Source organism: Taudactylus pleione, unplaced genomic scaffold (genome assembly GCF_031769625.1).
Source record: "Taudactylus pleione unplaced genomic scaffold, aTauple2 ptg000182l, whole genome shotgun sequence".
Taxonomy (NCBI): Eukaryota; Metazoa; Chordata; class Amphibia; order Anura; family Myobatrachidae; genus Taudactylus; species Taudactylus pleione.
Genome location: NW_028284584.1, coordinates 1,586,018 through 1,612,209, shown reverse-complemented (window position 1 = coordinate 1,612,209; position 26,192 = coordinate 1,586,018). Strand labels below are relative to the sequence as shown.

Genomic DNA, 26,192 nt, shown 5'->3' with positions numbered 1-26,192 from the left:
CTCCTGCTTACCTTTCTCTCCCGGAATGGCCGCTGTCCTCATACACTAGTATCACAGATATCTCCTGCTTACCATCCTCTCCCGGAATGGCCCGCTGTCCCCATACACTAGTATCACAGATATCTCCTGCTTACCTTCCTCTCCCGGAATGGCTGCTGTCCTCATACACTAGTATCACAGATATCTCCTGCTTACCTTCCTCTCCGGGAATAGCCCGCTGTCCCCATACACTAGTATCACAGATATCTCCTGCTTACCTTCCTCTCCCGGAATGGCCGCTGTCCTCATACACTAGTATCACATATCTCTCCTACTTTCCTTTCTCTCCTGGAATGGCCACTGTCCCCATACACTAGTATCACAGATATCTCCTGCTTACCTTCCTCTCCCGGAATGGCCCGCTGTCCCCATACACTAGTATCACAGATATCTCCTGCTTACCTTTCTCTCCCGGAATGGCCCGCTGTCCCCATACACTAGTATCACATATCTCTCCTGCTGAATGGCCCGCTGTCCCCATACACTAGTATCACAGATATCTCCTGCTTACCTTCCTCTCCCGGAAAGGCTGCAGTCCCCATACACTAGTATCACAGATATCTCCTGCTTACCTTCCTCTCCCGGAATGGCTGCAGTCCCCATACACTAGTATCACAGATATCTCCTGCTTACCTTTCTCTCCCGAAATGGCCCGCTGTCCCCATTCACTAGTATCACATATCTCTCCTACTTACCTTTCTCTCCTGGAATGGCCACTGTCCCCATACACTAGTATCACAGATATCTCCTGCTTACCTTCCTCTCCCGGAATGGCCCGCTGTCCCCATACACTAGTATCACAGATATCTCCTGCTTACCTTTCTCTGCCAGAATGGCCCGCTGTCCCCATACACTAGTATCACAGATATCTCCTGCTTACCTTCCTCTCCCGGAATAGCCCGCTGTCCCCATACACTAGTATCACAGATATCTCCTGCTTACCTTTCTTTGCCAGAATGGCCCGCTGTCCCCATACACTAGTATCACAGATATCTCCTGCTTACCTTCCTCTCCCGGAAAGGCCGCTGTCCTCATACACTAGTATCACATATCTCTCCTGCTTACCTTTCTCTCCCGGAATGGCCACTGTCCCCATACACTAGTATCACAGATATCTCCTGCTTACCTTCCTCTCCCGGAGTGGCCTGCTGTCCGCATACACTAGTATCACAGATAACTCCTACTAACCTTCCTCTCCCGGAATGGCCATTGTCCCCATACACTAGTATCACAGATATGTCCCGCTTACCTTTCTCTCCCGGAATGGCCCGCTGTCCTCATACACTAGTATCACAGATAACTCCTGCTTACCTTCCTCTCCCGGAATGGCCATTGTCCCCATACACTAGTATCACAGATAACTCCTGCTTACCTTCCTCTCCCGGAATGGCCGCTGTCCTCATACACTAGTAACACAGATGTCTCCTACTTACCTTCCTCTCCCGGAATGGCTGCAGTCCCCATACACTAGTATCACAGATATCTCCTGCTTACCTTTCTCTCCCGGAATGGCCCGCTGTCCCCATACACTAGTATCACAGATATCTCCTGCTTACCTTCCTCTCCCGGAATAGCCCACTGTCCCCATACACTAGTATCACAGATATCTCCTGCTTACCTTCCTCTCCCGGAATGGCCGCTGTCCTCATACACTAGTATCACATATCTCTCCTGCTTACCTTTCTCTCCCGGAATGGCCACTGTCCCCATACACTAGTATCACAGATATCTCCTGCTTACCTTCCTCTCCCGGAATGGCCCGCTGTCCCCATACACTAGTATCACAGATATCTCCTGGTTACCTTTCTCTCCCGGAATGGCCGCCGTCCCCATACACGAAATATCACAGATATCTCCTGCTTACCTTTCTCTCCCGGAATGGCCCGCTGTCCCCATACACTAGTATCACATATCTCTCCTGCTTTCCTTTCTCTCCCGGAATGGCCCGCTGTCCCCATACACTAGTATCACAGATATCTCCTGCTTACCTTCCTCTCCCGGAATGGCTGCAGTCCCCATACACTAGTATCACAGATATCTCCTGCTTACCTTCCTCTCCCGGAATGGCTGCAGTCCTCATACACTAGTATTACAGATATCTCCTGCTTACCTTTCTCTCCCGGAATGGCCCGCTGTCCCCATATACTAGTATCACATATCTCTCCTGCTTACCTTTCTCTCCAGGAATGGCCGCTGTCCCGATACACTAGTATCACAGATATCTCCTGCTTACCTTCCTCTCCCGGAATGGCCCGCTGTCCCCATACACTAGTATCACATATCTCTCCTGCTTACCTTTCTCTCCAGGAATGGCCGCTGTCCCCATACACTAGTATCACATATCTCTCCTGCTTACCTTTCTCTCCCGGAATGGCCGCTGTCCTCATACACTAGTATCACAGATATCTCCTGCTTACCATCCTCTCCCGGAATGGCCCGCTGTCCCCATACACTAGTATCAAAGATATCTCCTGCTTACCTTCCTCTCCCGGAATGGCTGCTGTCCTCATACACTAGTATCACAGATATCTCCTGCTTACCTTCCTCTCCCGGAATAGCCCGCTGTCCCCATACACTAGTATCACAGATATCTCCTGCTTACCTTCCTCTCCCGGAATGGCCGCTGTCCTCATACACTAGTATCACATATCTCTCCTACTTACCTTTCTGTCCCGGAACGGCCACGGTCCCCATACACTAGTATCACAGATATCTCCTGCTTACCTTCCTCTCCCAGAATGGCCCGCTGTCCCCATACATTAGTATCACAGATATCTCCTGCTTACCTTTCTCTCCCGGAATGGCCGCTGTCCCCATACACTAGTATCACAGATATCTCCTGCTTACCTTTCTCTCCCGGAATGGCCCGCTGTCCCCATACACTAGTATCACTGATATCTCCTGCTTACCTTCCTCTCCCGGAATGGCTGCAGTCCCCATACACTAGTATCACAGATATCTCCTACTTACCTTCTTCTCCCGGAATGGCTGCAGTCCCCATACACTAGTATCACAGATATCTCCTGCTTACCTTTCTCTCCCGGAATGGCCCGCTGTCCCCATACACTAGTATCACATATCTCTCCTGCTTACCTTTCTCTCCCGGAATGGCCCGCTGTCCCCATACACTAGTATCACATATCTCTCCTGCTTACCTTTCTCTCCAGGAATGGCCGCTGTCCTCATACACTAGTATCACAGATATCTCCAGCTTACCTTCCTCTCCCGGAATGGCCCGCTGTCCCCATACACTAGTATCACATATCTCTCCTGCTTACCTTTCTCTCCCGGAATGGCCGCTGTCCTCTTACACTAGTATCACAGATATCTCCTGCTTACCTTCCTCTCCCGGAATGGCCCGCTGTCCCCATACACTAGTATCACAGATATCTCCTGCTTACCATCCTCTCCCGGAATGGCCCGCTGTCCCCATACATTAGTATCACAGATATCTCCTGCTTACCTTCCTCTCCTGGAATGGCCGCTGTCCTCATACACTAGTATCACAGATATCTCCTGCTTACCTTCCTCTCCTGGAATGGCTCACTGTCCCCATACACTAGTATCACAGATATCTCCTACTTACCTTCCTCTCCCGGAATGGCCGCTGTGCCCATACACTAGTATCACAGATATCTCCTTCTTACCTTCCTCTCCCGGAATGTCCCGCTGTCCCCATACACTAGTATCACAGATATCTCCTGCTTACCTTCCTCTCCCGGAATGGCCCGCTGTCCCCATACACTAGTATCACAGATATCTCCTGCTTACCTTCCTCTCCCGGAAGGGCCCGCTGTCCCCATACACTAGTATCACAGATATCTCCTGCTTACCTTCCTCTCCCGGAATTGCCCGCTGTCCCCTTACACTAGTATCACAGATATCTCCTGCTTACCTTCCTCTCCTGGAATGGCCGCTGTCCTCATACACTAGTATCACATATCTCTCCTGCTTACCTTTCTCTCCCGGAATGGCCACTGTCCCGATACACTAGTATCACAGATATCTCCTGCTTACCTTCCTCTCCCGGAATGGCCCGCTGTCCCCATACACTAGTATCACAGATATCTCCAGCTTACCTTTCTCTCCCGAAATGGCCGCTGTCCCCATACACTAGTATCACAGATATCTCCTGCTTACCTTTCTCTCCCGGAAGGGCCCGCTGTCCCCATACACTAGTATCACATATCTCTCCTGCTTACCTTTCTCTCCCGGAATGGCCCGCTGTCCCCATACATTTGTATCACAGATATCTCCTGCTTACCTTCCTCTCCCGGAATGTCTGCAGTCCCCATACACTAGTATCACAGATATCTCCTGCTTACCTTTCTCTCCCGGAATGGCCCGCTGACCCCATACACTAGTATCACATATCTCTCCTGCTTACCTTTCTCTCCAGGAATGGCCGCTGTCCTCATACACTAGTATCACAGATATCTCCAGCTTACCTTCCTCTCCCGGAATGGCCGCTGTCCCCATACACTAGTATCACATATCTCTCCTGCTTACCTTTCTCTCCCGGAATGGCCGCTGTCCTCATACACTAGTATCACAGATATCTCCTGCTTACCATCCTCTCCCGGAATGGCCCGCTGTCCCCATACACTAGTATCACAGATATCTCCTGCTTACCTTCCTCTCCCGGAATGGCTGCTGTCCTCATACACTAGTATCACAGATATCTCCTGCTTACCTTCCTCTCCCGGAATAGCCCGCTGTCCCCATACACTAGTATCACAGATATCTCCTGCTTACCTTCCTCTCCCGGAATGGCCGCTGTCCTCATACACTAGTACCACATATCTCTCCTACTTACCTTTCTCTCCTGGAATGGCCACTGTCCCCATACACTAGTATCACAGATATCTCCTGCTTACCTTCCTCTGCCGGAATGGCCCGCTGTCCCCATACACTAGTATCACAGATATCTCCTGCTTACCTTTCTCTCCCGGAATGGCCCGCTGTCCCCATACATTAGTATCACAGATATCTCCTGCTTACCTTTCTCTCCCGGAATGGCCGCTGTCCCCATACACTAGTATCACAGATATCTCCTGCTTACCTTTCTCTCCCGGAATGGCCCGCTGTCCCCATACACTAGTATCACTGATATCTCCTGCTTACCTTCCTCTCCCGGAATGGCTGCAGTCCCCATACACTAGTATCACAGATATCTCCTACTTACCTTCTTCTCCCGGAATGGCTGCAGTCCCCATACACTAGTATCACAGATATCTCCTGCTTACCTTTCTCTCCCGGAATGGCCCGCTGTCCCCATACACTAGTATCACATATCTCTCCTGCTTACCTTTCTCTCCCGGAATGGCCCGCTGTCCCCATACACTAGTATCACATATCTCTCCTGCTTACCTTTCTCTCCAGGAATGGCCGCTGTCCTCATACACTAGTATCACAGATATCTCCAGCTTACCTTCCTCTCCCGGAATGGCCCGCTGTCCCCATACACTAGTATCACATATCTCTCCTGCTTACCTTTCTCTCCCGGAATGGCCGCTGTCCTCTTACACTAGTATCACAGATATCTCCTGCTTACCTTCCTCTCCCGGAATGGCCCGCTGTCCCCATACACTAGTATCACAGATATCTCCTGCTTACCATCCTCTCCCGGAATGGCCCGCTGTCCCCATACATTAGTATCACAGATATCTCCTGCTTACCTTCCTCTCCTGGAATGGCCGCTGTCCTCATACACTAGTATCACAGATATCTCCTGCTTACCTTCCTCTCCTGGAATGGCTCACTGTCCCCATACACTAGTATCACAGATATCTCCTACTTACCTTCCTCTCCCGGAATGGCCGCTGTCCCCATACACTAGTATCACAGATATCTCCTTCTTACCTTCCTCTCCCGGAATGTCCCGCTGTCCCCATACACTAGTATCACAGATATCTCCTGCTTACCTTCCTCTCCCGGAATGGCCCGCTGTCCCCATACACTAGTATCACAGATATCTCCTGCTTACCTTCCTCTCCCGGAAGGGCCCGCTGTCCCCATACACTAGTATCACAGATATCTCCTGCTTACCTTCCTCTCCCGGAATTGCCCGCTGTCCCCTTACACTAGTATCACAGATATCTCCTGCTTACCTTCCTCTCCTGGAATGGCCGCTGTCCTCATACACTAGTATCACATATCTCTCCTGCTTACCTTTCTCTCCCGGAATGGCCACTGTCCCGATACACTAGTATCACAGATATCTCCTGCTTACCTTCCTCTCCCGGAATGGCCCGCTGTCCCCATACACTAGTATCACAGATATCTCCAGCTTACCTTTCTCTCCCGAAATGGCCGCTGTCCCCATACACTAGTATCACAGATATCTCCTGCTTACCTTTCTCTCCCGGAAGGGCCCGCTGTCCCCATACACTAGTATCACATATCTCTCCTGCTTACCTTTCTCTCCCGGAATGGCCCGCTGTCCCCATACATTTGTATCACAGATATCTCCTGCTTACCTTCCTCTCCCGGAATGGCTGCAGTCCCCATACACTAGTATCACAGATATCTCCTGCTTACCTTTCTCTCCCGGAATGGCCCGCTGACCCCATACACTAGTATCACATTTCTCTCCTGCTTACCTTTCTCTCCAGGAATGGCCGCTGTCCTCATACACTAGTATCACAGATATCTCCAGCTTACCTTCCTCTCCCGGAATGGCCGCTGTCCCCATACACTAGTATCACATATCTCTCCTGCTTACCTTTCTCTCCAGGAATGGCCGCTGTCCTCATACACTAGTATCACAGATATCTCCTGCTTACCATCCTCTCCCGGAATGGCCCGCTGTCCCCATACACTAGTATCACAGATATCTCCTGCTTACCTTCCTCTCCCGGAATGGCTGCTGTCCTCATACACTAGTATCACAGATATCTCCTGCTTACCTTCCTCTCCCGGAATAGCCCGCTGTCCCCATACACTAGTATCACAGATATCTCCTGCTTACCTTCCTCTCCCGGAATGGCCGCTGTCCTCATACACTAGTACCACATATCTCTCCTACTTACCTTTCTCTCCTGGAATGGCCACTGTCCCCATACACTAGTATCACAGATATCTCCTGCTTACCTTCCTCTCCCGGAATGGCCCGCTGTCCCCATACACTAGTATCACAGATATCTCCTGCTTACCTTTCTCTCCCGGAATGGCCCGCTGTCCCCATACACTAGTATCACATATCTCTCCTGCTGAATGGCCCGCTGTCCCCATACACTAGTATCACAGATATCTCCTGCTTACCTTCCTCTCTCGGAAAGGCTGCAGTCCCCATACACTAGTATCACAGATATCTCCTGCTTACCTTCCTCTCCCGGAATGGCTGCAGTCCCCATACACTAGTATCACAGATATCTCCTGCTTACCTTTCTCTCCCGGAATGGCCCGCTGTCCCCATACACTAGTATCACATATCTCTCCTACTTACCTTTCTCTCCTGGAATGGCCACTGTCCCCATACACTAGTATCACAGATATCTCCTGCTTACCTTCCTCTCCCGGAATGGCCCGCTGTCCCCATACACTAGTATCACAGATATCTCCTGCTTACCTTTCTCTGCCAGAATGGCCCGCTGTCCCCATACACTAGTATCACAGATATCTCCTGCTTACCTTCCTCTCCCGGAATAGCCCGCTGTCCCCATTCACTAGTATCACAGATATCTCCTGCTTACCTTTCTCTGCCAGAATGGCCCGCTGTCCCCATACACTAGTATCACAGATATCTCCTGCTTACCTTCCTCTCCCGGAAAGGCCGCTGTCCTCATACACTAGTATCACATATCTCTCCTGCTTACCTTTCTCTCCCGGAATGGCCACTGTCCCCATACACTAGTATCACAGATATCTCCTGCTTACCTTCCTCTCCCGGAATGGCCCGCTGTCCTCATACACTAGTATCACAGATAACTCCTGCTTACCTTCCTCTCCCGGAATGGCCATTGTCCCCATACACTAGTATCACAGATAACTCCTGCTTACCTTCCTCTCCCGGAATGGCCGCTGTCCTCATACACTAGTAACACAGATGTCTCCTACTTACCTTCCTCTCCCGGAATGGCTGCAGTCCCCATACACTAGTATCACAGATATCTCCTGCTTACCTTTCTCTCCCGGAATGGCCCGCTGTCCCCATACACTAGTATCACAGATATCTCCTGCTTACCTTCCTCTCCCGGAATAGCCCACTGTCCCCATACACTAGTATCACAGATATCTCCTGCTTACCTTCCTCTCCCGGAATGGCCGCTGTCCTCATACACTAGTATCACATATCTCTCCTGCTAACCTTTCTCTCCCGGAATGGCCACTGTCCCCATACACTAGTATCACAGATATCTCCTGCTTACCTTCCTCTCCCGGAATGGCCCGCTGTCCCCATACACTAGTATCACAGATATCTCCTGGTTACCTTTCTCTCCCGGAATGGCCCGCTGTCCCCATACACTAAATATCACAGATATCTCCTGCTTACCTTTCTCTCCCGGAATGGCCCGCTGTCCCCATACACTAGTATCACATATCTCTCCTGCTTTCCTTTCTCTCCCGGAATGGCCCGCTGTCCCCATACACTAGTATCACAGATATCTCCTGCTTACCTTCCTCTCCCGGAATGGCTGCAGTCCCCATACACTAGTATCACAGATATCTCCTGCTTACCTTCCTCTCCCGGAATGGCTGCAGTCCTCATACACTAGTATCACAGATATCTCCTGCTTTCCTTTCTCTCCCGGAATGGCCCGCTGTCCCCATATACTAGTATCACATATCTCTCCTGCTTACCTTTCTCTCCAGGAATGGCCGCTGTCCCGATACACTAGTATCACAGATATCTCCTGCTTTCCTTTCTCTCCCGGAATGGCCCGCTGTCCCCATATACTAGTATCACATATCTCTCCTGCTTACCTTTCTCTCCAGGAATGGCCGCTGTCCCGATACACTAGTATCACAGATATCTCCTGCTTACCTTCCTCTCCCGGAATGGCCCGCTGTCCCCATACACTAGTATCACATATCTCTCCTGCTTACCTTTCTCTCCAGGAATGGCCACTGTCCCCATACACTAGTATCACATATCTCTCCTGCTTACCTTTCTCTCCCGGAATGGCCGCTGTCCTCATACACTAGTATCACAGATATCTCCTGCTTACCATCCTCTCCCGGAATGGCCCGCTGTCCCCATACACTAGTATCAAAGATATCTCCTGCTTACCTTCCTCTCCCGGAATGGCTGCTGTCCTCATACACTAGTATCACAGATATCTCCTGCTTACCTTCCTCTCCCAGAATAGCCCGCTGTCCCCATACACTAGTATCACAGATATCTCCTGCTTACCTTCCTCTCCCGGAATGGCCGCTGTCCTCATACACTAGTATCACATATCTCTCCTACTTACCTTTCTGTCCCGGAATGGCCACGGTCCCCATACACTAGTATCACAGATATCTCCTGCTTACCTTCCTCTCCCGGAATGGCCCGCTGTCCCCATACATTAGTATCACAGATATCTCCTGCTTACCTTTCTCTCCCGGAATGGCCGCTGTCCCCATACACTAGTATCACAGGTATCTCCTGCTTACCTTCCTCTCCCGGAATGGCTGCAGTCCCCATACACTAGTATCACAGATATCTCCTGCTTACCTTCCTCTCCCGGAATGGCTGCAGTCCTCATACACTAGTATCACAGATATCTCCTTCTTTCCTTTCTCTCCCGGAATGGCCCGCTGTCCCCATATACTAGTATCACATATCTCTCCTGCTTACCTTTCTCTCCAGGAATGGCCGCTGTCCCGATACACTAGTATCACAGATATCTCCTGCTTTCCTTTCTCTCCCGGAATGGCCCGCTGTCCCCATATACTAGTATCACATATCTCTCCTGCTTACCTTTCTCTCCAGGAATGGCCGCTGTCCCGATACACTAGTATCACAGATATCTCCTGCTTACCTTCCTCTCCCGGAATGGCCCGCTGTCCCCATACACTAGTATCACATATCTCTCCTGCTTACCTTTCTCTCCAGGAATGGCCGCTGTCCCCATACACTAGTATCACATATCTCTCCTGCTTACCTTTCTCTCCCGGAATGGCCGCTGTCCTCATACACTAGTATCACAGATATCTCCTGCTTACCATCCTCTCCCGGAATGGCCCGCTGTCCCCATACACTAGTATCAAAGATATCTCCTGCTTACCTTCCTCTCCCGGAATGGCTGCTGTCCTCATACACTAGTATCACAGATATCTCCTGCTTACCTTCCTCTCCCGGAATAGCCCGCTGTCCCCATACACTAGTATCACAGATATCTCCTGCTTACCTTCCTCTCCCGGAATGGCCGCTGTCCTCATACACTAGTATCACATATCTCTCCTACTTACCTTTCTGTCCCGGAATGGCCACGGTCCCCATACACTAGTATCACAGATATCTCCTGCTTACCTTCCTCTCCCGGAATGGCCCGCTGTCCCCATACATTAGTATCACAGATATCTCCTGCTTACCTTTCTCTCCCGGAATGGCCGCTGTCCCCATACACTAGTATCACTGATATCTCCTGCTTACCTTCCTCTCCCGGAATGGCTGCAGTCCCCATACACTAGTATCACAGATATCTCCTACTTAACTTCTTCTCCCGGAATGGCTGCAGTCCCCATACACTAGTATCACAGATATCTCCTGCTTACCTTTCTCTCCCGGAATGGCCCGCTGTCCCCATACACTAGTATCACATATCTCTCCTGCTTACCTTTCTCTCCCGGAATGGCCCGCTGTCCCCATACACTAGTATCACATATCTCTCCTGCTTACCTTTCTCTCCAGGAATGGCCGCTGTCCTCATACACTAGTATCACAGATATCTCCAGCTTACCTTCCTCTCCTGGAATGGCCCGCTGTCCCCATACACTAGTATCACATATCTCTCCTGCTTACCTTTCTCTCCCGGAATGGCCGCTGTCCTCTTACACTAGTATCACAGATATCTCCTGCTTACCTTCCTCTCCCGGAATGGCCGCTGTCCTCATACACTAGTATCACATATCTCTCCTACTTACCTTTCTGTCCCGGAATGGCCACGGTCCCCATACACTAGTATCACAGATATCTCCTGCTTACATTCCTCTCCCGGAATGGCCCGCTGTCCCCATACATTAGTATCACAGATATCTCCTGCTTACCTTTCTCTCCCGGAATGGCCGCTGTCCCCATACACTAGTATCACTGATATCTCCTGCTTACCTTCCTCTCCCGGAATGGCTGCAGTCCCCATACACTAGTATCACAGATATCTCCTACTTACCTTCTTCTCCCGGAATGGCTGCAGTCCCCATACACTAGTATCACAGATATCTCCTGCTTACCTTTCTCTCCCGGAATGGCCCGCTGTCCCCATACACTAGTATCACAGATATCTCCTGCTTACCTTTCTCTCCCGGAATGGCCCGCTGTCCCCATACACTAGTATCACATATCTCTCCTGCTGAATGGCCCGCTGTCCCCATACACTAGTATCACAGATATCTCCTGCTTACCTTCCTCTCCCGGAAAGGCTGCAGTCCCCATACACTAGTATCACAGATATCTCCTGCTTACCTTCCTCTCCCGGAATGGCTGCAGTCCCCATACACTAGTATCACAGATATCTCCTGCTTACCTTTCTCTCCCGGAATGGCCCGCTGTCCCCATACACTAGTATCACATATCTCTCCTACTTACCTTTCTCTCCTGGAATGGCCACTGTCCCCATACACTAGTATCACAGATATCTCCTGCTTACCTTCCTCTCCCGGAATGGCCCGCTGTCCCCATACACTAGTATCACAGATATCTCCTGCTTACCTTTCTCTGCCAGAATGGCCCGCTGTCCCCATACACTAGTATCACAGATATCTCCTGCTTACCTTCCTCTCCCGGAATAGCCCGCTGTCCCCATACACTAGTATCACAGATATCTCCTGCTTACCTTTCTCTGCCAGAATGGCCCGCTGTCCCCATACACTAGTATCACAGATATCTCCTGCTTACCTTCCTCTCCCGGAAAGGCCGCTGTCCTCATACACTAGTATCACATATCTCTCCTGCTTACCTTTCTCTCCCGGAATGGCCACTGTCCCCATACACTAGTATCACAGATATCTCCTGCTTACCTTCCTCTCCCGGAGTGGCCTGCTGTCCCCATACACTAGAATCACAGATAACTCCTACTAACCTTCCTCTCCCGGAATGGCCATTGTCCCCATACACTAGTATCACAGATATGTCCCGCTTACCTTTCTCTCCCGGAATGGCCCGCTGTCCTCATACACTAGTATCACAGATAACTCCTGCTTACCTTCCTCTCCCGGAATGGCCATTGTCCCCATACACTAGTATCACAGATAACTCCTGCTTACCTTCCTCTCCCGGAATGGCCGCTGTCCTCATACACTAGTAACACAGATGTCTCCTACTTACCTTCCTCTCCCGGAATGGCTGCAGTCCCCATACACTAGTATCACAGATATCTCCTGCTTACCTTTCTCTCCCGGAATGGCCCGCTGTCCCCATACACTAGTATCACAGATATCTCCTGCTTACCTTCCTCTCCCGGAATAGCCCACTGTCCCCATACACTAGTATCACAGATATCTCCTGCTTACCTTCCTCTCCCGGAATGGCCGCTGTCCTCATACACTAGTATCACATATCTCTCCTGCTAACCTTTCTCTCCCGGAATGGCCACTGTCCCCATACACTAGTATCACAGAAATCTCCTGCTTACCTTCCTCTCCCGGAATGGCCCGCTGTCCCCATACACTAGTATCACAGATATCTCCTGGTTACCTTTCTCTCCCGGAATGGCCCGCTGTCCCCATACACTAAATATCACAGATATCTCCTGCTTACCTTTCTCTCCCGGAATGTCCCGCTGTCCCCATACACTAGTATCACATATCTCTCCTGCTTTCCTTTCTCTCCCGGAATGGCCCGCTGTCCCCATACACTAGTATCACAGATATCTCCTGCTTACCTTCCTCTCCCGGAATGGCTGCAGTCCCCATACACTAGTATCACAGATATCTCCTGCTTACCTTCCTCTCCCGGAATGGCTGCAGTCCTCATACACTAGTATCACAGATATCTCCTGCTTTCCTTTCTCTCCCGGAATGGCCCGCTGTCCCCATATACTAGTATCACATATCTCTCCTGCTTACCTTTCTCTCCAGGAATGGCCGCTGTCCCGATACACTAGTATCACAGATATCTCCTGCTTTCCTTTCTCTCCCGGAATGGCCCGCTGTCCCCATATACTAGTATCACATATCTCTCCTGCTTACCTTTCTCTCCAGGAATGGCCGCTGTCCCGATACACTAGTATCACAGATATCTCCTGCTTACCTTCCTCTCCCGGAATGGCCCGCTGTCCCCATACACTAGTATCACATATCTCTCCTGCTTACCTTTCTCTCCAGGAATGGCCGCTGTCCCCATACACTAGTATCACATATCTCTCCTGCTTACCTTTCTCTCCCAGAATGGCCGCTGTCCTCATACACTAGTATCACAGATATCTCCTGCTTACCATCCTCTCCCGGAATGGCCCGCTGTCCCCATACACTAGTATCAAAGATATCTCCTGCTTACCTTCCTCTCCCGGAATGGCTGCTGTCCTCATACACTAGTATCACAGATATCTCCTGCTTACCTTCCTCTCCCGGAATAGCCCGCTGTCCCCATACACTAGTATCACAGATATCTCCTGCTTACCTTCCTCTCCCGGAATGGCCGCTGTCCTCATACACTAGTATCACATATCTCTCCTACTTACCTTTCTGTCCCGGAATGGCCACGGTCCCCATACACTAGTATCACAGATATCTCCTGCTTACCTTCCTCTCCCGGAATGGCCCGCTGTCCCCATACATTAGTATCACAGATATCTCCTGCTTACCTTTCTCTCCCGGAATGGCCGCTGTCCCCATACACTAGTATCACAGATATCTCCTGCTTACCTTCCTCTCCCGGAATGGCTGCAGTCCCCATACACTAGTATCACAGATATCTCCTGCTTACCTTCCTCTCCCCGAATGGCTGCAGTCCGCATACACTAGTATCACAGATATCTCCTGCTTTCCTTTCTCTCCCGGAATGGCCCGCTGTCCCCATATACTAGTATCACATATCTCTCCTGCTTACCTTTCTCTCCAGGAATGGCCGCTGTCCCGATACACTAGTATCACAGATATCTCCTGCTTTCCTTTCTCTCCCGGAATGGCCCGCTGTCCCCATATACTAGTATCACATATCTCTCCTGCTTACCTTTCTCTCCAGGAATGGCCGCTGTCCCGATACACTAGTATCACAGATATCTCCTGCTTACCTTCCTCTCCCGGAATGGCCCGCTGTCCCCATACACTAGTATCACATATCTCTCCTGCTTACCTTTCTCTCCAGGAATGGCCGCTGTCCCCATACACTAGTATCACATATCTCTCCTGCTTACCTTTCTCTCCCGGAATGGCCGCTGTCCTCATACACTAGTATCACAGATATCTCCTGCTTACCATCCTCTCCCGGAATGGCCCGCTGTCCCCATACACTAGTATCAAAGATATCTCCTGCTTAACTTCCTCTCCCGGAATGGCTGCTGTCCTCATACACTAGTATCACAGATATCTCCTGCTTACCTTCCTCTCCCGGAATAGCCCGCTGTCCCCATACACTAGTATCACAGATATCTCCTGCTTACCTTCCTCTCCCGGAATGGCCGCTGTCCTCATACACTAGTATCACATATCTCTCCTACTTACCTTTCTGTCCCGGAATGGCCACGGTCCCCATACACTAGTATCACAGATATCTCCTGCTTACCTTCCTCTCCCGGAATGGCCCGCTGTCCCCATACATTAGTATCACAGATATCTCCTGCTTACCTTTCTCTCCCGGAATGGCCGCTGTCCCCATACACTAGTATCACTGATATTTCCTGCTTACCTTCCTCTCCCGGAATGGCTGCAGTCCCCATACACTAGTATCACAGATATCTCCTACTTACCTTCTTCTCCCGGAATGGCTGCAGTCCCCATACACTAGTATCACAGATATCTCCTGCTTACCTTTCTCTCCCGGAATGGCCCGCTGTCCCCATACACTAGTATCACATATCTCTCCTGCTTACCTTTCTCTCCCGGAATGGCCCGCTGTCCCCATACACTAGTATCACATATCTCTCCTGCTTACCTTTCTCTCCAGGAATGGCCGCTGTCCTCATACACTAGTATCACAGATATCTCCAGCTTACCTTCCTCTCCTGGAATGGCCCGCTGTCCCCATACACTAGTATCACATATCTCTCCTGCTTACCTTTCTCTACCGGAATGGCCGCTGTCCTCTTACACTAGTATCACAGATATCTCCTGCTTACCTTCCTCTCCCGGAATGGCCGCTGTCCTCATACACTAGTATCACATATCTCTCCTACTTACCTTTCTGTCCCGGAATGGCCACGGTCCCCATACACTAGTATCACAGATATCTCCTGCTTACCTTCCTCTCCCGGAATGGCCCGCTGTTCCCATACATTAGTATCACAGATATCTCCTGCTTACCTTTCTCTCCCGGAATGGCCGCTGTCCCCATACACTAGTATCACTGATATCTCCTGCTTACCTTCCTCTCCCAGAATGGCTGCAGTCCCCATACACTAGTATCACAGATATCTCCTACTTACCTTCTTCTCCCGGAATGGCTGCAGTCCCCATACACTAGTATCACAGATATCTCCTGCTTACCTTTCTCTCCCGGAATGGCCCGCTGTCCCCATACACTAGTATCACATATCTCTCCTGCTTACCTTTCTCTCCCGGAATGGCCCGCTGTCCCCATACACTAGTATCACATATCTCTCCGGCTTACCTTTCTCTCCAGGAATGGCCGCTGTCCTCATACACTAGTATCACAGATATCTCCAGCTTACCTTCCTCTCCTGGAATGGCCCGCTGTCCCCATACACTAGTATCACATATCTCTCCTGCTTACCTTTCTCTCCCGGAATGGCCGCTGTCCTCTTCACTAGTATCACAGATATCTCCTGCTTACCTTCCTCTCCCGGAGTGGCCCGCTGTCCCCATACACTAGTATCACAGATATCTCCTGCTTACCATCCTCTCCCGGAATGGCCCGCTGTCCCCATACATTAGTATCACAGATATCTCCTGCTTACCTTCCTCTCCTGGAATGGCCGCTGTCCTCATACACTAGTATCACAGATATCTCCTGCTTACCTTCCTCTCCTGGAATTGCTCACTGTCCCCATACACTAGTATCACAGATATCTCCAGCTTACCTTCCTCTCCTGGAATGGCCCGCTGTCCCCATACACTAGTATCACATATCTCTCCTGCTTACCTTTCTCTCCCGGAATGGCCGCTGTCCTCTTCACTAGTATCACAGATATCTCCTGCTTACCTTCCTCTCCCGGAATGGCCCGCTGTCCCCATACACTAGTATCACAGATATCTCCTGCTTACCATCCTCTCCCGGAATGGCCCGCTGTCCCCATACATTAGTATCACAGATATCTCCTGCTTACCTTCCTCTCCTGGAATGGCCGCTGTCCTCATACACTAGTATCACAGAAATCTCCTGCTTACCTTCCTCTCCTGGAATGGCTCACTGTCCCCATACACTAGTATCACAGATATCTCCTACTTACCTTCCTCTCCCGGAATGGCCGCTGTCCCCATACACTAGTATCACAGATATCTCCTTCTTACCTTCCTCTCCCGGAATGTCCCGCTGTCACCATACACTAGTATCACAGATATCTCCTGCTTACCTTCCTCTCCCGGAATGGCCCGCTGTCCCCATACACTAGTATCACAGATATCTCCTGCTTACCTTCCTCTCCCGGAAGGGCCCGCTGTCCCCATACACTAGTATCACAGATATCTCCAGCTTACCTTCCTCTCCCGGAATTGCCCGCTGTCCCCTTACACTAGCATCACAGATATCTCCTGCTTACCTTCCTCTCCCGGAATGGCCGCTGTCCTCATACACTAGTATCACATATCTCTCCTGCTTACCTTTCTCTCCCGGAATGGCCACTGTCCCGATACACTAGTATCACAGATATCTCCTGCTTACCTTCCTATCCCGGAATGGCCCGCTGTCCCCATACACTAGTATCACAGATATCAACTGCTTACCTTTCTCTCCCGAAATGGCCGCTGTCCCCATACACTAGTATCACAGATATCTCCTGCTTACCTTTCTCTCCCGGAATGGCCCGCTGTCCCCATACACTAGTATCACATATCTCTCCTGCTTACCTTTCTCTCCCGGAATGGCCCGCTGTCCCCATACATTTGTATCACAGATATCTCCTGCTTACCTTCCTCTCCCGGAATGGCTGCAGTCCCCATACACTAGTATCACAGATATCTCCTGCTTACCTTTCTCTCCCGGAATGGCCCGCTGACCCCATACACTAGTATCACATATCTCTCCTGCTTACCTTTCTCTCCAGGAATGGCCGCTGTCCTCATACACTAGTATCACAGATATCTCCAGCTTACCTTCCTCTCCCGGAATGGCCGCTGTCCCCATACACTAGTATCACATATCTCTCCTGCTTACCTTTCTCTCCCGTAATGGCCGCTGTCCTCATACACTAGTATCACAGATATCTCCTGCTTACCATCCTCTCCCGGAATGGCCCGCTGTCCCCATACACTAGTATCACAGATATCTCCTGCTTACCTTCCTCTCCCGGAATGGCTGCTGTCCTCATACACTAGTATCACAGATATCTCCTGCTTACCTTCCTCTCCCGGAATAGCCCGCTGTCCCCATACACTAGTATCACAGATATCTCCTGCTTACCTTCCTCTCCCGGAATGGCCGCTGTCCTCATACACTAGTATCACATATCTCTCCTACTTACCTTTCTCTCCTGGAATGGCCACTGTCCCCATACACTAGTATCACAGATATCTCCTGCTTACCTTACTCTCCCGGAATGGCCATTGTCCCCATACACTAGTATCACAGATAACTCCTGCTTACCTTCCTCTCCCGGAATGGCCGCTGTCCTCATACACTAGTAACACAGATGTCTCCTACTTACCTTCCTCTCCCGGAATGGCTGCAGTCCCCATACACTAGTATCACAGATATCTCCTGCTTACCTTTCTCTCCCGGAATGGCCCGCTGTCCCCATACACTAGTATCACAGATATCTCCTGCTTACCTTCCTCTCCCGGAATAGCCCACTGTCCCCATACACTAGTATCATAGATATCTCCTGCTTACCTTCCTCTCCCGGAATGGCCGCTGTCCTCATACACTAGTATCACATATCTCTCCTGCTTACCTTTCTCTCCCGGAATGGCCACTGTCCCCATACACTAGTATCACAGATATCTCCTGCTTACCTTCCTCTCCCGGAATGGCCCGCTGTCCCCATACACTAGTATCACAGATATCTCCTGGATACCTTTCTCTCCTGGAATGGCCCGCTGTCCCCATACACTAAATATCACAGATATCTCCTGCTTACCTTTCTCTCCCGGAATGGCCCGCTGTCCCCATACACTAGTATCACATATCTCTCCTGCTTTCCTTTCTCTCCCGGAATGGCCCGCTGTCCCCATACACTAGTATCACAGATATCTCCTGCTTACCTTCCTCTCCCGGAATGGCTGCAGTCCCCATACACTAGTATCACAGATATCTCCTGCTTACCTTCCTCTCCCGGAATGGCTGCAGTCCTCATACACTAGTATCACAGATATCTCCTGCTTTCCTTTCTCTCCCGGAATGGCCCGCTGTCCCCATATACTAGTATCACATATCTCTCCTGCTTACCTTTCTCTCCAGGAATGGCCGCTGTCCCGATACACTAGTATCACAGATATCTCCTGCTTTCCTTTCTCTCCCGGAATGGCCCGCTGTCCCCATATACTAGTATCACATATCTCTCCTGCTTACCTTTCTCTCCAGGAATGGCCGCTGTCCCGATACACTAGTATCACAGATATCTCCTGCTTACCTTCCTCTCCCGGAATGGCCCGCTGTCCCCATACACTAGTATCACATATCTCTCCTGCTTACCTTTCTCTCGAGGAATGGCCGCTGTCCCCATACACTAGTATCACATATCTCTCCTGCTTACCTTTCTCTCCCGGAATGGCCGCTGTCCTCATACACTAGTATCACAGATATCTCCTGCTTACCATCCTCTCCCGGAAAGGCCCGCTGTCCCCATACACTAGTATCAAAGATATCTCCTGCTTACCTTCCTCTCCCGGAATGGCTGCTGTCCTCATACACTAGTATCACAGATATCTCCTGCTTACCTTCCTCTCCCGGAATAGCCCGCTGTCCCCATACACTAGTATCACAGATATCTCCTGCTTACCTTCCTCTCCCGGAATGGCCGCTGTCCTCATACACTAGTATCACATATCTCTCCTACTTACCTTTCTGTCCCGGAATGGCCACGGTCCCCATACACTAGTATCACAGATATCTCCTGCTTACCTTCCTCTCCCGGAATGGCCCGCTGTCCCCATACATTAGTATCACAGATATCTCCTGCTTACCTTTCTCTCCCGGAATGGCCGCTGTCCCCATACACTAGTATCACAGATATCTCCTGCTTACCTTTCTCTCCCGGAATGGCCCGCTGTCCCCATACACTAGTATCACTGATATCTCCTGCTTACCTTCCTCTCCCGGAATGGCTGCAGTCCCCATACACTAGTATCACAGATATCTCCTACTTACCTTCTTCTCCCGGAATGGCTGCAGTCCCCATACACTAGTATCACAGATATCTCCTGCTTACCTTTCTCTCCCGGAATGGCCCGCTGTCCCCATACACTAGTATCACATATCTCTCCTGCTTACCTTTCTCTCCCGGAATGGCCCGCTGTCCCCATACACTAGTATCACATATCTCTCCTGCTTACCTTTCTCTCCAGGAATGGCCGCTGTCCTCATACACTAGTATCACAGATATCTCCAGCTTACCTTCCTCTCCCGGAATGGCCCGCTGTCCCCATACACTAGTATCACATATCTCTCCTGCTTACCTTTCTCTCCCGGAATGACCGCTGTCCTCTTACACTAGTATCACAGATATCTCCTGCTTACCTTCCTCTCCGGGAATGGCCCGCTGTCCCCATACACTAGTATCACAGATATCTCCTGCTTACCATCCTCTCCCGGAATGGCCCGCTGTCCCCATACATTAGTATCACAGATATCTCCTGCTTACCTTCCTCTCCTGGAATGGCCGCTGTCCTCATACACTAGTATCACAGATATCTCCTGCTTACCTTCCTCTCCTGGAATGGCTCACTGTCCCCATACACTAGTATCACAGATATCTCCTACTTACCTTCCTCTCCCGGAATGGCCGCTGTCCCCATACACTAGTATCACAGATATCTCCTTCTTACCTTCCTCTCCCGGAATGTCCCGCTGTCCCCATACACTAGTATCACAGATATCTCCTGCTTACCTTTCTCTCCCGGAATGGCCACTGTCCCGATACACTAGTATCACAGATATCTCCTGCTTACCTTCCTCTCCCGGAATGGCCCGCTGTCCCCATACACTAGTATCACAGATATCTCCTGCTTACCTTTCTCTCCCGAAATGGCCGCTGTCCCCATACACTAGTATCACAGATATCTCCTGCTTACCTTTCTCTCCCGGAATGGCCCGCTGTCCCCATACACTAGTATCACATATCTCTCCTGCTTACCTTTCTCTCCCGGGATGGCCCGCTGTCCCCATACATTTGTATCACAGATATCTCCTGCTTACCTTCCTCTCCCGGAATGGCTGCAGTCCCCATACACTAGTATCACAGATATCTCCTGCTTACCTTTCTCTCCCGGAATGGCCCGCTGACCCCATACACTAGTATCACATATCTCTCCTGCTTACCTTTCTCTCCAGGAATGGCCGCTGTCCTCATACACTAGTATCACAGATATCTCCAGCTTACCTTCCTCTCCCGGAATGGCCGCTGTCCCCATACACTAGTATCACATATCTCTCCTGCTTACCTTTCTCTCCCGTAATGGCCGCTGTCCTCATACACTAGTATCACAGATATCTCCTGCTTACCATCCTCTCCCGGAATGGCCCGCTGTCCCCATACACTAGTATCACAGATATCTCCTGCTTACCTTCCTCTCCCGGAATGGCTGCTGTCCTCATACACTAGTATCACAGATATCTCCTGCTTACCTTCCTCTCCCTCGGAATATCCCGCTGTCCCCATACACTAGTATCACAGATATCTCCTGCTTACCTTCCTCTCCCGGAATGGCCGCTGTCCTCATACACTAGTATCACATATCTCTCCTACTTACCTTTCTCTCCTGGAATGGCCACTGTCCCCATACACTAGTATCACAGATATCTCCTGCTTACCTTCCTCTCCCGGAATGGCCCGCTGTCCCCATACACTAGTATCACAGATATCTCCTGCTTACCTTTCTCTCCCGGAATGGCCCGCTGTCCCCATACACTAGTATCACATATCTCTCCTGCTGAATGGCCCGCTGTCCCCATACACTAGTATCACAGATATCTCCTGCTTACCTTCCTCTCCCGGAAAGGCTGCAGTCCCCATACACTAGTATCACAGATATCTCCTGCTTACCTTCCTCTCCCGGAATGGCTGCAGTCCCCATACACTAGTATCACAGATATCTCCTGCTTACCTTTCTCTCCCGGAATGGCCCGCTGTCCCCATACACTAGTATCACATATCTCTCCTGCTTACCTTTCTCTCCCGGAATGGCCACTGTCCCCATACACTAGTATCACAGATATCTCCTGCTTACCTTCCTCTCCGGGAATGGCCCGCTGTCCCCATACACTAGTATCACAGATATCTCCTGCTTACCTTTCTCTCCCGGAATGGCCGCTGTCCCCATACACTAGTATCACAGATATCTCCTGCTTACCTTTCTCTCCCGGAATTGCCCGCTGTCCCCATACACTAGTATCACATATCTCTCCTGCTTACCTTTCTCTCCCGGAATGCCCGCTGTCCCCATACACTAGTATCACAGATATCTCCTGCTTACCTTCCTCTCCCGGAATGGCTGCAGTCCCCATACACTAGTATCACAGATATCTCCTGCTTACCTTCCTCTCCCGGAATGGCTGCAGTCCCCATACACTATTATCACAGATATCTCTTGCTTACCTTTCTCTCCCGGAATGGCCCGCTGTCCCCATACACTAGTATCACATATCTCTCCTGCTTACCTTTCTCTCCCGGAATGGCCCGCTGTCCCCATACACTAGTATCACATATCTCTCCTGCTTACCTTTCTCTCCCGGAATGGCCACTGTCCCCTTACTCTAGTATCACAGATATCTCCTGCTTACCTTCCTCTCCCGGAATGGCCCGCTGTCCCCATACACTAGTATCACAGATATCTCCTGCTTACCTTTCTCTCCCGGAATGGCCGCTGTCCCCATACACTAGTATCACAGATATCTCCTGCTTACCTTCCTCTCCCGGAATGGCCCGCTGTCCCCATACACTAGTATCACAGATATCTCCTGCTTACCTTCCTCTCCCAGAATGACCAGCTGTCCCCATACACTAGTATCACAGATATCTCCTGCTTACCTTTCTCTCCCGGAATAGCCCGCTGTCCTCATACACTAGTATCACAGATATCTCCTGCTTACCTTTCTCTCCCGGAATGGCTCACTGTCCTCATACACTAGTATCACAGATATCTCCTGCTTACCTTCCTCTCCCGGAATGGCTGCTGTACCCATACACTAGTATCACAGATATCTCCTGCTTACCTTTCTCTCCTGGAATGGCCACTGTCCCCATACACTAGTATCACAGATATCTCCTACTTACCCTTCTCTCCTGGAATAGCCCACTGTCTCCATACACTAGTATCATAGATAACTCCTGCTTATCTTCCTCTCCTGGAATGGCCAGCTGTCCCCATACACTAGTATCACAGATATCTCCTGCTTACCTTCCTCTCCCAAAATGGCCGCTGTCCCCATACACTAATATCACAGATATCTCCTGCTTACCTTTCTCTCCCGGAATAGCCAGCTGTCCCCATACACTAATATCACAGATATCTCCTGCTTTCCTTTCTCTCCCGGAATAGCCAGCTGTCCCCATACACTAGTACCACAGGTATCTCCTACTTACCTTCCTCTCCCGGAATGTCCCGCTATCCTCATACACTAGTTTCACAGATATCTCCTGCTTACCTTCCTCTCCCGGAATGGCCAGCTGTCCCCATACACTAGTATCACAGATATCTCCTAATTACCTTCCTCTCCTGGAATGTCCCGCTGTCCCCAGACACTAGTATCACAGATAACTCCTGCTTACCTTTCTCTCCCGGAATGGCCAGCTGTCCCCATACACTAGTATCACAGATATCTCCTGCTTACCTTCCTCTCCCGGAATGGCTGCTGTCCCCATACACTAGTATCACAGATATCTCCTGCTTACCTTTCTCTCCCGGAATGGCCACTGTCCCCATACACTAGTATCACAGATATCTCCGGCTTACCTTCCTCTCCCGGAATGGCCGCTGTCCCCATACACTAGTATCACAGATATCTCCTACTTACCCTTCTCTCCTGGAATAGCCCACTGTCTCCATACACTAGTATCACAGATAACTCCTGCTTATCTTCCTCTCCTGGAATGGCCAGCTGTCCCCATACACTAGTATCACAGATATCTCTTGCTTACCTTCCTCTCCCAAAATGGCCGCTGTCCCCATACACTAGTATCACAGATACCTCCCCATACACTAGTATCACAGATATCTCCTGCTTACCTTCCTCTTCCGGAATGGCCAGCTGTCCCCATACACTAGTATCACAGATATCTCCTGCTTACCTTCCTTTCCCGGAATGGCCAGCTGTCGCCATACACTAGAATCACAGATATCTCCTACTTACCTTCCTCTCCTGGAATGGCCAGCTGTCCCCATACACTAGTATCACAGATATCTCCTACTTACCTCTCTCTCCCTGAATGGCCCGCTGTCCCCATACACTAGTATCACAGATATCTCCTACTTACCTTCATCTCCCTGAATGGCCCGCTGTCCCCATACACTAGTATCACAGATATCTCCTGCTTATCTCTCTCTCCCGGAATGGCCCGCTGTCCCCATACACTAGTATCACAGATATCTCCTACTTACCTTCCTCTCCTGGAATGGCCCTCTGTCCACATACACTAGTATCACAGATATCTCCTACTTACCTTACTCTCCCGGAATGGCCAGCTGTCCCCATACACTAGTATCACAGATATCTCTTGCTTACCTTCCTCTCCCGGAATGGCCAGCTGTCCCCATACACTAGAATCACAGATATCTCCTGCTTACCTTCCTGTCCCGGAATGGCCATTGTCCCCATACACTAGTATCACAGATATCTCCTGCTTACCTCTCTGCATAAGGGGGCACAGCATATCTGGGGGATCTGCATAATTGGGGGCTCTGCATAAGGGGGCACAGCATATATGGGGGATCTGCATAAATTGGGGCACAGCATAAAGGTGATGTGCATAAGGGTGTAGATGCGGTGAAGAAACCAATGTTATGGTACTATGACATACTGTCCTTCTTCCCAGAGAAACAGTCAACTAGCTCACTGGATGAGGACGTGGAGGAGGACTGTCCTGTGGTTGTACCGGAGATCCAGGATACCGTAAGTACATCAACCATTTGGTAAAAAACTGCTTTTTTTGTAGTTTTTGAATTTCCTCATGGTATGTAGTCATGAAGCCACCAGTTGAAATGACAATCATTGGCTTCTCAATGGTGAAAATCTAGCATGGGACTAATGATTGGCGTCTAAATACCAGCTCCTATCATCAGCCACACGTGGAAATACAGACGCCAGCATACCAAACGTATGTAAGCCAGCGGTTTGGACTTATTAGGAGGGTGGTGTGTTTGAATTAGCGTCTCCCGTGGGGACTAGGGAAAGGGGGGTTAATGTCAGGTACCCCTAAGTAGGGTAGTTAGATGGTGGAGTTGTAAGGCCTAGGGGCCTTACTCACCTCTGTCTGGATCTTCTGCTGGTGCCCTTCCAGCATTGGTTTTTCATCCTCCGGCCTTAGGTGTTGCGGAATCACATACTGAATATTGTTTTGTTGTACATTGTGACCATTTTAGCTCTGTATTTTATTGGATAATTAACATTTGTTTCTCTCCTATTTCTTTCCTATGGAGGAAGTGGATCCTGGCACTCCGGCCAGTGAGCTATTGGAACTTGAGGAGACCATCGTAGAGGCACCACCACCACCTTCCCAACCTGCCGCCAAGAAGCAAAGGTTGGCAGCCAAAGCATCTCCAGCCTCAAGTTCTGGACCAGTTTGGGCAGATACCTTTTTAAAATGTGCCGAGGAGGCCCTGCAGACAAATTCGGATGATTTGACAGTTTTTGGCATCAACATGGCGGAAAATGAAGCCCCAAACCCAGTATATTTGCAGGAGGCTCATGTATGAGGTGGTGTGTCGTGTTATGGTCAATGAATTCGACGATACCACTATGCGCACTCCAAGCAAACAGTTCCCACGGAATTGGGTGCTTGTCATCCCCTACCGTCATATGCCCAAAATCCTCCTCATCAGTATTATCTCCATTATGCGTCGGGAACCCCTGTGGCACCAACCAACCTCCCTGGGCATTCCTCAAGTGGCGTGCACACAGCTTGGCGGAGTGCACTGTCCACTCTGTTAATTTAATTAGTTAATTTTTTTAGATTTCTTTTATTTTTAGCATGTTTTAAAATAGTTTCTGTCCGATTTCTCCTGCTCTTTCTTTAGGATGAGATTCAGTTGTTATTAGTACCATAAACATTGGACTTTCTCCACCTCAATTGCCCCTGTTTTTGAATGTTTGGCATTCCATATTTGTTGTGACTTCCGCAGACACTGGGCCTTATTGAAACCCGCTCATAAGGGGCAGCCACTCGCAGGTAATGTGGGCATTTTTATTTTCATCTCCTGCCTCTCCCACCCACAGCTTGTGCGAGCGGCAATGAGCCATTCGCGATAATCGCGACCATCGGCCTTGTGACGGGACCCTGTGGTAGGGTCTCAGCTTCCGC

At 50.1% G+C, this 26,192-nt stretch overlaps 1 protein-coding gene across 1 annotated transcript in view; it reads left to right on the top strand.

The window, feature by feature from the left end:
• LOC148519797 (uncharacterized) overlaps positions 1-25,878 on the top strand; it is a 91,911-nt gene extending 66,033 nt beyond the window's left edge. The window contains exons 2-3 of the mRNA XM_088476087.1: positions 24,708-24,784; positions 25,312-25,878. Of these exons, the coding sequence (XP_088332213.1) occupies positions 24,708-24,784; positions 25,312-25,587 (353 nt within the window). The 3' untranslated portion in view covers positions 25,588-25,878. The remainder of the gene's footprint in view (positions 1-24,707; positions 24,785-25,311) is intronic.
• Positions 25,879-26,192: the final 314 nt, after the last annotated feature.